Below are 14,426 nucleotides of genomic sequence, written 5' to 3'. Positions count from 1 at the left end.
CCACCTACACTCACCTTTACTGGCTCCACCCCTGCCTCTTTGACCTGTCTGTCTCCTCTCCACCTATTTTCTCCTTTATCCATCTTCTATCCGCCTCCCCCTCTCTCCCTATTTATTTGAGAACCCCCTTCCCCTCCCCCACTTCTGAAGAAGGGTCTCGGCCCGAAACGTCAGCCTTCCTGCTCCACTGATGCTGCTTGGCCTGCTGTGTTCATCCAGCTCTACACCTTGTTATCTCTAAAACGTAAGCATAAATGGGTCTTGTCCTGGTTGGCAAGATCGAATGAGTGGTATGCCACAGGGATAGATGTTCAGATCTCGACTGATGATTTATATGAATGACTTGGATAAAAGGTCTAAAAGTATGGTTGCCAAATTTGACGCAAAGATAGGTAGGAAAGTTATGTGAAGAGGACTTAAAGATGCTTCAGAGGGATGTAGGTAGGTTGAGTGAGCAAAATCTAGCAAATGGAGTGTAATATGAGAAAATGTGAAATTGTCCATTTTGGCTAGAAAACTGAAAAAGCATATTATCTAAATAGTAAGAGATTGCAGAGCTTTGAGATGCAGAATGGCCTGGGTGTCCTCGTGCATAAATCACAAAAAGTTAGTATGTCAATACAGCAGGTAATTAGGAAAGCAAATAGAATGTTATCATTTATCACTAAGGGGACTGAATGCAAAAGTAGAGATGTTATTCAAGGCACCAGTTATACAAAAACTGCGTCTGGAGTATTGTGCACAGTATTGATCAGCTTATTGAAGGAAGTATGTAAGTGCTTTGCAAACAGTTCAGAGAAGGTTTCTCAGACTAATATCTGAACTGGGGGGTAACTCTTAAAAAGGAAAGGTTGGACCAGCTAGGTGTGTATCCATTGCCTCTTAAAACAGTAGGGGCTGACTTGATTGAAACACAAGATCTTGAATGGCCTTGGTGGAGTAGGTGTGGAGAAGATGGTTCCTTTTCTTGGAGAATAGAGAACTAGAGGTCACTTGGGAACATCAGGGGTCACTCATTTAAAACTGAGGTGAAATTTTTTTTGAGGGTCATGAATGTTTGCGCGTTTAGACCTGTTTTCCTGAATAGGTTACGGAGATAAAGTCCTTTGAATATCTTTAAAGCAGGTGTGGATAGATTCTTCCTAAGCAAGGGCAATGAAAGGTTAGGTTGGCGGGAATGTAGATCTGAGGCTATAATCCGGTCAGCTGTGATTTTTTTTTTTGAATTGCAGAGCAGGCTTGAAGGGCTGAATGGGTTGCATCTGCTCCTTATTAATGTGTTTGTATTGGCTCCTGGTTAGGCACTGTGTGAATTTAAACTTTTATGACTTCTTTTGTTTCAAATCCCTCCACAGCTATGCACCTTCCTACCTGGATCCCTAGAACGCTTCAATATCTGTACTCCTCCAATTCTGGCCTGTTGCACATACCTGTCTTTAATCATTTCACCATGTGTGCTCAGATCCTAAAATCTGGAATCTGTCTCTTAACTCCTCCACTTTTACACTTCCCTTTTTTAACACATTCCTTTATCTACATCTTGACCAATCTTTAGTCATCTGCCATAATATCTCCGTCTCGTGTCAAATTTTGTTTGATAACTCTTCCCCTGTAGTGCCTGAAGATCTTTTACTATGTTAAAGGCATTAGTTTTCACAAGCACTTGCAATTGAGCTGTTCCATATTCGCACGGAGTAGTGGTATCCTATTTCGATTTACATTCTCCTCGCTTTTAGCTACTTACATAGAGATATACAGCATGGAAACGGACCCTTCGGTCCAACTCGCTCGTGCTGACCAGATATCCTAAATTAATCTAGTCCCATTTTGCCCTGTAAACTCTTCCTATTCAAGTACCCATCCAGATGTCTTTTAAATGTTGTAATTGTACCAGCCTCGACCACTTCCTCTGGCAGCTCATTGCATACATGCACCACTGTCTGTGTGGAAAAAATTGCCCCTCAGTCCCTTTTTATATTTTTCCCCTCTCACCTTAAACTTATGCCCTCTAGTTTTGGACTCTGCTACCCTGGAGAAAAGACCTTGGTTATTCACCCTATCTATGCCCCTTATAATTTTATAAACCTCTATAATGTCACCCCTTAACCTCTGATGCTCCAGGGAAAATAGCCCCAGCCTATTCATCTTCTCCCTATGGTTCAAACCCTCCAGCTCTGGCAACAACCTTGTAAATCTTTTCTGAACCCTTTCAAGTTTCACAACACCCTTCCTATAGCAGGGCAACGAGAATTGAATGCAGTATTCTAAAAGTGCCCGAACAACGTTCTATACAGCTGCAGCATGACCTCCCAACTCCTATACTCCATGCACTGACCGATTTAAAGGCAAGCGTACCAAATGCACCTTCACTATCCTGTGTACTTGTGACTTTACTTTCAAGGAACTATGAACCTGCACTTGTTCCCTTTCTCAAATGTTCAATATCATGTACTTTTTTTTGAGGGTGGGAGAGGTCGTTAGGAAATCCAGTTTCTGCACTGTTTCCTTTAGAGCTCAATTGTTCAATCCTATTTTTCAACTTAATTCCACTTTATACTCGCACTGGCCCAGATTTTCCAATGGCCAGATAATTGTTTCTGAAGTGTAGATGCTTCATAGCAGATCCTAAAGGATTTGACTGGGAAGTGAAGATTTTGCTGTGGACTTGAAGGGTTTCACTGGAGTTAAGTATATAATTTAATTTGGAAAAGCTAGATCATTGAATACAAAGTCTAACACCTGGGTAACTATTCAACTGGCCTGTCAATTTACCCCCTCAATCTCAACCAGACCTACCCCAGACCCTGACCAGACTACCTCCAGCCCAACGGACCTGATTATCTCTCACCCACTCCAACCTACCCTCAATACTCCTATTGTTTACCTGGTACCCTCCATGCCTTCCTACCCATCTGATGCCCTGCACTTCAGGCACCCTACTTTCACATTTGCCTTGTGTACTTTTTCACAGGCGTTGTCAAAGTGGTTGCCTGTGATGCTGGACTTTTAAATGACAGCAGTCAGTTGCCTTATTCTGTGAAAAGCGGTTGTGGTTTACCTTCCCTCAACTGTTACACACTACAAGGGATCTGTCAATACATTTCTGAAGGACCCATAATTGGAATGTCTCGTCAGAAATACTGTAGTGGCAGTCTGCTTGAAATGTTCACTCCTTGGATAATTGGGCCCCAGTGTTCTGTTGCACTTCCCATTCCAGATGATTTTGATATTCAGAACTGTGTAAAGTAGCCAAGATGTGAGTCCTTGTGCTTTATATGAACATATTCAAGCCACGGGATTTGTGCTGCATCTCTTGAGCTGTGCATTTCAAGATCACATTTTGCCTTCATCAGTACTGCATGTTCTCCTGATGGTTTTAGGATGTTTTTTCTAAAATCTAGATTTCCCTTCTGTATTTTCTTGTAGACTGTTTCCAGTTTTTTTTGGGGACTGCTGTTATTAGTTTCCTTTCTCTAGTTTCATGACTTAGTATCTCTCCGAAAAAAGTCATTTCCTGTGTGGTGAGTAAAAAGTTTTGCTAAAAATTTATGGATGTGATTTATTTTGTTAGCCCAGGAAATTCAGTAGATTTAATGGGTCATGTACATGATATATCTACTTGTTTCCATTCAGTTTTTCCAAAGTTCGATCATTAAGACATTTTCTGCTATTTATCCCACCACTCGTGGAAAAACTCTCAAATCTCAAGTTATCATCTGTACTTTTGAAAATTAGAGCCACATTTATCTCCTGGTCATTGGGTACAACTTTTCTATTTAGTTATTACCTCTCCAGTCGACTTTGGTTTATTGTTTTATAGTAGTTTGGGTTGAGCAGTCTTGCTGTTTGTGGTGTTAGCTTACCTATCTGCCAGTGCGTTGTGGGTGACTTCCTGATGAGTTTTGAGTTTGTTTTTTTGTTTTTTTGTTTTCTCGCTATTAAAATCAAACTACTTGCCTTTTTTTTAAACTCACTCCTGGGACGTGAGCAGTATTGGTTAGGGTAGCTCTTATTGCCTATCCCTCAATGCCATTGAAGATGGTGGTGAGGCACCCTCTCACCTGCTGCAGTCTGTGTGGTTTAGGTACAGCCTGGTACTGGTGAGGAGGTCCTGGATTTTGACCAGTAAAGGAACAGCAGTTATCTTCCAAGTCAGGATGGTGTGGCTTGGAGGGAAACTTGTAAACTCATTTGTAAGTCCTGATTTAAAGAAATAATTTTATGGTATTCTTTGATTTGATAAACCAGTCCCCAAGATCCCTCCACTTTTGTTACTTCTGTTCCTCTGAGAGACATGCACTGGATGGGGAGATCTGAACACAAATTGAGCAACTGCTTTGCGAATGACTTTGTTCTGTCCAGAAGTGTAACCCTGACATCCCTGTGACTCACTATGACTCACTGTTTCAACAGCAACACTTCATTGTTCTAAAGTTCAAGGCCGTCCAATAAATAGTATCTCTGGTACGTTATCTCCCACCAGCCCTACTGTACAGCAGCCGTGATTTCTATCTTTTGTTAACTTATTATGCATAGTTATTTTCTTTTTCTTAGTAAAATGTATTTGTGAAAAGTTCCAACATTAGCCTAAGAACTTGAGAGTAATCCTCAATATGCTTTACTTGCAAGCAGTCTTTCTTCAGGGGTAGCAGGCCAGCAATTTTGAACAGAGAACTAAATAGTAAAAAGTTTCAGCTTGTGCATTTTGACTCGGAGTCTACAGCCCCGCATGCCCGTTTTTTGAAGTGGTATATGGGTCTATACACGGCTATTTCTTTTAAAATGCTCAGTTACCCACTGGGTTTTGGCAGTAGATAGGAGGAAATCATTGCTGCAGTGTTGCATGGAAAATGTAATCCAGTATGAGCTACATTTTCTGCTTCACAGGCTGAAGTAATCATCTGTTTACACAACTGTATTCTGCAAGTTTAGATCTTTGGTCGGAGTCCTGAGTTGGGGTACTTCCTTGAAGGGAGACATCCATGTTCTGCTAAAGCCTTCCTAATGCAAGGCATTAGATTTTCAGACTTCATTATATTTTGACTCCAGGTTTCTTGAGTAATTCCGGAAGGAGCCATATTGTATATCAGACGCTGGGTATCTTTTGGCCTTTGTAGTAACTTGTAATTTTTCAAAATTGCCTGAGGCCTTTTTTTTTGTTCAAAAATGAATGTGTGTGTCAGCATTCTAAATATGCTGTATCACGGGGAAGGTGGGACAAAGACACACAGATTTGGAATGATCGATGTAAACTGAGCTCCTTCTGGACCAAATAAAGTGTGATACTTCAGAAATAGGGAAAACTAGAGCATAAGCCAACCCTTATGCTGCTGTTTTTTTTTTTTTGAAGAAAACTCGATTGAAGGGCAAAGCAGATGCCTAATGGAAACATGTCAAACTCCCTGCAGTTGAATATTAAAAGCCAGTGAGAAATCTTGAGGTCAATAGGTCAATGAGCTGACAGACTGCTGTTTAAAAATTTCAGTCTAGACATTTTTTCCCACTAAAGCCATCTTTAAACTAAATGTGTCAGCAGACATTGAACATCAGTGTATCTAGATGCTGGAGCTACATTCAGTAAAGCAAGCTGTGTTTGTTGACTTATCCAGTTAATCAGTGGAGTAGACATCACTGGGAAGTAATGCTTAAACTGTACAGTGTGCTTGACAAAGCCTTTGATTATGTCTAGTTCTCGTTATTGAGATGCAAAGCAGCCAAGCTGTGGAAGTGTTGCAGAGGAGAGCAATCCAACTGATTTTCAGCATCCAAGAACTAAGCTGAGGAAATAATCGGTGTTGGGTAGGTTGAGAAATTTAGCCTTTTTCAGCCTTGGTACCTTTTTTGAGTTGTGTGTCTAATAAATAGTATCAAAAAGATGTATCCAGAACATTCTGTTGAAGGTGAATGGTGACAGAAAGACAAAGGGTACAGGTTAAAACTGATGAAAGGTGCATTATGACTGATGTTAGGCTTTTCATTCATTTCGTTTCATGCATGGAATTGATTTTACAGCAGAATGGCAGAGGAGAGAGAGAATTAGAATTATTTACAACTAGATGCTGTAACTAGGGTAGTCGTGTTGTGCAGCCTTTATCTTTTCCTGTCTTTCTCATTTATTTTCTAATCAGAAATGCAGAAAAATGAAGGAATTCTTCAGAGGTAAACAGTTTCAGGCTGAAATGTTGTCGACCTTTTATCCTCCCCGATGATTCCCCACTACCAGGGTTGACAGGACCTTAGCTGTGTCCGACTTATTTTACACACATCTGCCCACGCCCCTTCTCTTCCCTCCCACAACTGCGATAGTATCTCCCGGTCATCAGTTTCCACTAACCAGCCTTTGCATCCAGTGGATCGAAAACCACCATTTCTGCTATCTCCAGCAGGATACCACCACCTGACAAACATTCCCCACCCCTCCCTTGTCGGTATTCCACAGGGATTGTGCCCTCTGGGATACCCTGGTCCACACCATCTCCATTTCCAACACCACAGCACCTTCATATGCAATCGCAGAAGGTGCAACACTTGACTGCTTACCTCCTCGCTATCCAAAGCCCTGGACATACCTACCAGCTGAAGTACAGTTAAATCACTGCTTCATGCGATCTAGTCTACTGTATACTGTTCACAATGTAGTCTACTCTACACTGGGGAGACGAAACACAGACTGGGTAACCACTTTGCGGAACAACTATGTTCTGTCCATGAAGGTGACCCCGAGCTTCCAATTGCCTGCCTCTTCAATATACCACTGTGCTCCCATGACATCTGTCTCCAGCCTGCTATAGTGTTCCAGCGACTGGTTAGGGACATTACAGCCTTCAGGACACAGCATTGTGTTTAACAATTTTAGAGCACAAACACTTCCTTCCATGTGTTTTACTTAACTCCACACCCCAGGTTTTGACATGGATTGCTTTTAGCACAGCTAATGTATTTTCAACTACTCGTAGCTCACTCGCACACGCGCTCTCTCTGTCTCTTCCCCCCCCCGCCTTGCTGGTGTGTCTCCACCTATCTGTTCTTTATTTTTCCTACCCCTCCCCCACTTTCAGCATTAATGCAACCCTTTCCAAGCTGCTATCAGTTCTGAAGAAGGTTCACTGGACTCTGTGTTAACTCTCTCACCTCTCTCCACAGATGCGGTCAGATCTGCGTTTCTCTAGCAGTTTCTGTGTTTGTTTCAGACTGACTGAATCAATATTTGCAATAATAAGTCAGGTGTTTTTGTTAAAATGCAACATAATTTCTGGCTCATTGGCTTGTTAGACCTGTAGTTTATATTCAATTGCCTTACATTGTCAGGCCTTATTTTTTTCTGGAATTTAGTTCTCAAACGTGACTTTTTTCACCATCTTTTGTATGGATGTTGTAGAATTCAGCACGTCTGGCATTTTCAAGATTATGCTGACCTCAGCCTTAGCAAGAAGCTGCTTTAGCTTCCCAAGCTGTTTAACATCAGTCATGAAATCCATGTGGTGTGAAAGTAGCTGAGGTGGAGGAAAGAACAAAGAATTTTCCAGGTTGGGAGAACCTTTATTAAAGGTTCGTTACATGGTATGGGGGTAGGGAAGGAATGTATGTAATTTGAGAGCCTTTTAAGTTCTGTATTGGTTTCATTTTGATGTTCTAGCTTGGAGAAGTTTGAGGGAAATGGGCCTTCTAATTTTTCAAGTAACCCTTGCCTTTGGAGTGATTGTAGTTCTACTAGTATGTGTTTGTTACTTCCTCATTTGGATACCACTCAAACATTAGACTTTGTTTGATTCAGATCTCCAGCATCTCAGTTCTTTGTTTAGTATTTTTCTCTGCATTCTGAACTGCTGTGGGTCCCTTGGCTAATTGAAGACTATGGGTAAGTTGCACAGTTAAAACTGCAATTTAGGCCTGTAACTAGAACAAATATGAAACCGGTCTTCAGTTTTATTTAACACTTTTTTTTTTGTACTCCCTGCATTTTCACATGTTCTCAAATGTCCAATTTTCTTCAAACATTTTACCACTGTAACCTACCTTGCTATCCACTCAGCCACTGGAACATTTTAGATTTTTTCAATCCGATAGTCAGCTGATCTATCGCAAACTTGCAATTCTTTTATGTATGGGTGGGTGAGGGAAATGGGAAGCTTTGTGATGTTCGCATTTGGGTTCTGTCCCCAAAAGGAGTGAGATGTGTGATGGCCTGTTCCATCCTGTTGCATATTATAAAATTTCCTATTCGCTTTTGCTCTTGTAATTTTTAGATGTACACTGAAGTGTGATTTTGTACTAGTGACTTAAAATGGAAACCGTCTTCTAGTGGTCACCTCTTGGGAATGAAATATGGTTGCTGTCAAGAAAGACTAATTTTCTAACTGTATATGTAGTATTAGTATCAGTATTAAGCAATTCCTGCGGATTTATAAATACACTTCGCTGTATCTCCTTTGCTCCAGCCATCCACATCATTTGCTGCTTTGATCAGAGTCCCAAAGGCTCTGGTTGAATATGCTTTCATCACTTCCACAACCTACTGAGATGGAACTTTGTTAAACAAGGTGTAGAGCTGCATCGCAATGCAGCTTGGGCTTTGCTTAAAGGAGACTGGTGTGTCCAACCCTTCTAAGCCACATACGTATGACCCCAGCCTCCAGCCCCTTATTCAGTCATGGTGTGGCTGCATACAGCGAAAACTGAGCCAAACCTCTCTTCCCTACTGGTTTTGATGACTCCTTTGCAGCTGCTGCTGTACTCACTGCTATTGGCCTGGCACAAAGATCACAAGTAATAAGCCTTTTCACTCTTGACTTCCTGGGCCTGAAATCTGCTTTTTGAATGTGCACTTAAACCAGTGAAGGAGCAGAACTCTTTTGCCCTAGTTGAGCAGCTATTTTTTTTCAAGGCTTTGAAGGTGAAGCAATGCAATTATGTCAATGTTGCCCATGAATGGAGAAAAAGAATTGTGAACCAGGTTTGAGGCTTCTGGGTTAAGACTGCTTGCCAAAGTGGTAAATTTCAAACTGACGTGGTGATTTTGAACTTGACACAATAACAGTCCATTACTTTGTTTATGTCTTATGTATTTTTTTCCAATAAATAGTATGTAACTTGGCCTGAGAGATGTCTGTTTTTCTCCTTTCAACACCCCCAATAAAATATAAACAAAAGTCTGAGGTCTCGTGTATGCTTTGGTCATCCTGTGCTATATCCAGTCTAACCCACCGGCAAGTGAATAAGTGGATTGATTTATAGGTGCTGAAGCACAATGCACTGGCTTGCTGCACATTTATATTTTGATTCCTTTCAATTCAAGAGGGGTTGTCCTGCTTACTGTTCCCTTTTCTTTGAGCATGGGTGAAGCATATTGGGAGATGATTAACATTATAATGAGAGGATAGAGGAAGAATCACTATTTTGCCCCATGTGGAGTAAGGAAAAATCAGGACTTTTCAGTCCCCTGAGTTGAGCTTCACATTATATCCTCTCGATTACTTGACACAGAAATATAGAAACTAGGACTCTGTAGAATTTGCACATTCTCCCTGTGTCTGCATGTGTTTTCTCCCACAGTCCAAAGATGTGCAGGTTAGGTGGATTGGCCATGCTAAATTGCCCATCATGTCCAGGGCTGTGCAGGCTAAGTGGATTAGCCATGGTAAATGCAGGGTTACTGTAGGGATTCATTCTTGAATATACTCAGTTACTGGGCCTCCCCAGCCATCTGTGGTAGTGAATTCTAATACTTACTTTTGTCTGCCTGTGGTCCCACCTTGCTTCCACTGCAATAATAACCTTTGCATCTACAGACACTCCTTTCTCCAGCCTCTCATTTATCCAAAACTATCTTTCCTCCATTGTGACTAATATTAAGTCCAACTTATCCATTATTGCTGATTCTACATTGGCTTTCTCCATCCTCTCGTTCTCTTCAACCTCCATCCTTATCCTGATTTCCAAATCTATTCCATACGTTTTACTTTATTAATTGTGGAAGGTATTCTATTTACATTCATTCTTTCATTCTTCTAAAGTGCTTTGCCCTAACATGCTGTTAAAATGCAAGTTATTCATTTCCTTGCATTATCTTCTGCATAGCAAGTGTGTTTCACAGAAAATAAAACGGCATGAAGATTTAATTACAGATCCCAGATAACAATACTCTGAGAGACATCCAACCTTGGCACTCCTTTACAGCTTAAATAAAATCTGGCAGTGCATTCATCAAAGCTGAGGCAACTGTAGTCTATTTACGCCTAACTGTTGCTTGCAAGTGTGAATTTTGTGGGCTTGGAGATTTTGAAAATATTTTGTGTCACAGCCCCAATTGAATAACCCTAAATGAGAACACCAGAACTGTCATTAATAATTTGAGATGTGTATATGTCAGTGGAAATTGGATTAAATGTGGCAGCTTCATGGGATCCACTTTTACAAACTATTAAGACAAAATATGGACACCTCTACTTTGTGAATTCACCAATTTTAAATGTCTCTGTGAGGTGGTCTGGAGGTATCATGAAAGAGGGCATTGCTTGAAGAAGTGGTGTTTGATTTGGTCCATTCCAATTTAGCTGCATGTTGGACTTCATTTGCTGTTTCGTGAAGCAAAGATGCTTGTTAACATCGCTACGGTATGGGACTCACCACTTTGGGAGGGAAATTAATATTTCATTTATTTTGGTAACATTCAGATACCGATGCTAATGCTGATTCCATGCCTACACTTGCTAAAGATTAGTGGAAGTGAAAAGCTGTAAGTAGTGAGTAACCAATTGAAGGAGGAAACTTAAAATTGAAAAGTGCATCCTAGTTAGTCAACTGTTATAAAATTAAACAAGTTAAAAATCATTGTGAGATGGCTAGGGCCAGATCTTCCATACTTTGCTGTTAATACAGGTGTAAGTTTCAGGGGCAGGGCTTTTTTTTTAAAAAAAAGCCACATTAAAAAGAAAGCCCATTGTTTTAGCCTTTTAAAGGGTTTTTTTTTTTTGCTGAGATGTGGGGATGTTCATTAATGTTGAATCTGGCTCTGTTTGAACTTCATGCAGACCATACCTCGTCTGGAACAAGCCCTGATAAAACAGAATCTAAGGTTGGTACGGAGTTGGCAGATATGCAGGAACAGACATCAGTGAAAGACAGAATGGCATTATACCAGGCTACTGCATCACAGAAGGAGACCAGCATCCAATCTCCTACAGTAATCACTTTTTTTGAATACATTTCCATCTGCACACAATTGATTCTAATGCTTACTAGAAATGTTATTGAGGATAATCCTGTTCTCATGTTAAAATAGGAGCTTGTAGGAAGACTTTTTTTTTGTATTTAACCTGTTTTTCTAATCGGCCTGTTCAGAGATGTTATTACACACCTCTGCAACAAGTGGGATTTGACCCTGGGCCTCTTGGTCTGGGGGACAGTACCACCGCACCATAAAAGACATTGCTGGGCCCATGTGCCATTGCTGACAACCATATCCGCACTACTTAGCGGGAATATCTTCATTAATAGCAAGGTCTGTTAAACACCTGTCAACTTTAAGGGGAGGTGACCCAGTAGTATTATCACGGACTGTTAATCCAGAGACCTGCAATGTTCTGGGGACCCAGGTTCAAATCCTGCCACGGCAGATGGTGGAATTTGAATTCAATAGATTCTTAATTCCAAATACTTAATGATGACCATGACTCCATCGTCGATTGTTGTAAAAACCCATCTGGTTCACTAATGTCCTTTAGAGCGGGAAACTGCCCTCCTTACCTCGTCTGGCCTACATGTGACTCCAGACCCACAGCAATGTGGTTGACTCTCAACTGCCTTCTGGGCAATTAGGGATGGGCAATAAATGCTGTCTAGCCAGCGACACCCTAATCCCATGAATGAATAAACTTGGATTTTTTTTGCTGCCTTGCTCTCCTTTACTCTCTTGCTTGCCCTTTCACCTTCAACAGTGTAAATGAACTGTGCCCTTTGCGCCTGCGCCTGTGCAGGTGAAAGGTGAAAATTCTCTTTATTCTTGTGGGTGGTGCAAGATTATTAATTTGAATTTACACAGTGGCTCTTTATATTTTGTAGATACCTTGAGTACTTCACAGAGCTGCAGTTGCTATTGTTTTGCTTTTTTTGGAGGCCAACATGGCTGTCAATTTGCGCACAGCAAAATCATGCAGATCACATTGAGATTAATCACTAGTTAATGTGTTTCTGATTCTGTTGGTTGAATTAATTTTGACCAGGACATGAGGATCATTCCTCAATTCACACATGGTGTCAATGAATCTTTCACATCCACCTGAATAGAGTAACATGATCTCATTCCAAAGTTGGCACCTCTGACAATGTATCATACCCTCTATTCTTCATAAGGATGTCTGCCAAGTGTGCAACCTGAACCCATTACCTTCTGACTCGTGAATGATGTATCAACTAGCCAGACTGGTGCTACTGGTTAAAGTAGCATCGCTCCCATATTTGTGTGACCAAACTGGAATGAAAACTTAGTACCTCAGATGATTTTTTTTCCTCTGGAAATCAATTGGCGCAAACCTTTCCAACTATGCTTTGACTTGGATGTCTGGCTTCTTGGACTTGAACCCAGTGACATCGGATGCTGGATGTGCATTGCATCTTTGTCTTGATATATTTGCGCAATTTGCCATACACTTTTTTGTCTTGCTGCAGCATTCTTGTTTCCCTAACTGTATGCCAATGAACTCTTTTGAACCAGCAATTTATTTTTTTTTTTTTTTTTTTTGTTTTACCTTGCCTTCAAATTCTATGCCAATTAAGATGTCTGGAGTGCTACTGGTGAATTTGCTCCCCCTTTGCTTCCAGTGCTGCACCCATTCACCTGCATTCCTCCACCAGATGACCAAGTGCAAGCTCCCATTTAGCAAACCTGATTCATTGGGAATTTCTGAGCTGATTGAATGTCAGGCAGTCATTCAACTGGAGTGGCTACATGTTTTTCCCTTTTCTAATTGGTGTCATATATTTCTAATGCCCAGTATTTTCCTTTGTACCATGTCATTCATGAATGTTTTATTTTTATGACAGCAAGATTTTGGAGAGATTTAAATAATTTAGTCACACCCTTGTATAATCCATATAAACATGGCTCTGTCAGAGAAAAGACATTATTCCTTTCTTTCTGTGTGAAAGGACCATCCTTCCTACCTATTATCATTGCGTGTCTCTCACCTTTTTTGACCTGTTCATAATTGCAAGGCTTGTAAGGAGCTGCCAGTGTCTTTTTAGCTTGGTGGTACTTAGATTGGATTCAAAATACCAGTAGCTTCCATTTTAAACCATAGCAGTCTACATGGAAAAAGACTTTCAGTCCGTTGACCCTACACCAGTCAAAAATATGCCCCTAATTATGCAATCCCATTTTTCAATACTACACCTATAAAGGGCACATCTGAATACTACTTGAACATTGAGGGTTTCAGCCTCTACCACCTTTCACAAGCAGTGAGCTCCTCATTCCCACCACTCTTTGGGTGAAAGAAAATTTCCTTACATCCCTTCTAAATTTCCTTCCCCTTCCTTTAAATGTATGCACCTTGGTCATTGATCCCTCCTCCAAGGGAAAAAGTTTCTTCCTGTCTACCCTATCTATGTCCCTCAATTGTATACATCTCAATTATGGTCCTCCCTCAGTCTCCTCTGCTTCAAGGAAAACAACCCTAGTCTATCCAATCTGTCTTCATAACTGAAACTCTCCAGCCCAAGCAACATTGTAGTAAATGTCCTCTGCACCATCTCCAATGCAATTGCATCCCTTTATATGCTGGAACTGTTCTCTCAACTTGTCAGATGCGATGCCGTGTAGGCGTTCCTCTATGACGCACACATTTCCAAACACTCCACTCACTCACTGTTGTTGTCTTGCTTACCTAGTCTTTATCCTTTTTCCATCTCTACTCTCTTTCAGCAGCCTTGCACGATCCCCAAATGCTGCTAATATTGTAAATTATGTCACTTTAGCGTCTTGGGTCATTTCAGGATTGGTCTTTCCTGCTTTTTTTTTTTTTTAAAAACACATCCTCGCATGTCTTCCTGCCATTGCGCCGCATGTATTACATTTTGGCTATAAATTAATCTGAATTTTAATTTTTAAAAGTTTCCTTGAATCAGAACTTCATTTTTAAATATGCCATTATTCCAGCCTTACTAATTTGAGTCATCTACAAACCAGAAAATGCGACCCTGTGGTTTTCTGACCCTTGAGAAGATACCTTTTAAAACTCTTAGCATGATCCTTGGATTACTTGTCTCTTAGTTCTTGCTACTCTAGAATGTGGTGTTTTCAGCACTCAAACTAAGCTTGCATCCCAAATGAATAACTCAATTCAGTTAGAAATGTGAAACAGAATAGCAACAGTTTATTCACAATGACAGCAGTAAAATATGTTTTGAGATGGCAAGAACTGCTGATG

General features: G+C 40.7%; 1 protein-coding gene across 5 annotated transcripts in view; it reads left to right on the top strand.

Moving 5' to 3' along the window:
* LOC109923569 (LIM domain and actin-binding protein 1) overlaps positions 1-14,426 on the top strand; it is a 134,822-nt gene that overhangs the window by 106,716 nt on the left and 13,680 nt on the right. For all 5 annotated transcript variants that reach the window (XM_048618805.1, XM_048618807.1, XM_048618804.1 and 2 more), the window contains one exon: positions 11,031-11,182. In XM_048618805.1, coding sequence (XP_048474762.1) covers positions 11,031-11,182 — 152 coding nt within the window. The remainder of the gene's footprint in view (positions 1-11,030; positions 11,183-14,426) is intronic.

The sequence above is a fragment of the Rhincodon typus genome, chromosome 41 (assembly GCF_021869965.1).
Source record: "Rhincodon typus isolate 14 chromosome 41, sRhiTyp1.1, whole genome shotgun sequence".
NCBI lineage: Eukaryota > Metazoa > Chordata > Chondrichthyes > Orectolobiformes > Rhincodontidae > Rhincodon > Rhincodon typus.
The sequence above is the reverse complement of the archived record's forward strand: the minus strand, read 5'-3'. Positions and strand labels throughout refer to the sequence as shown.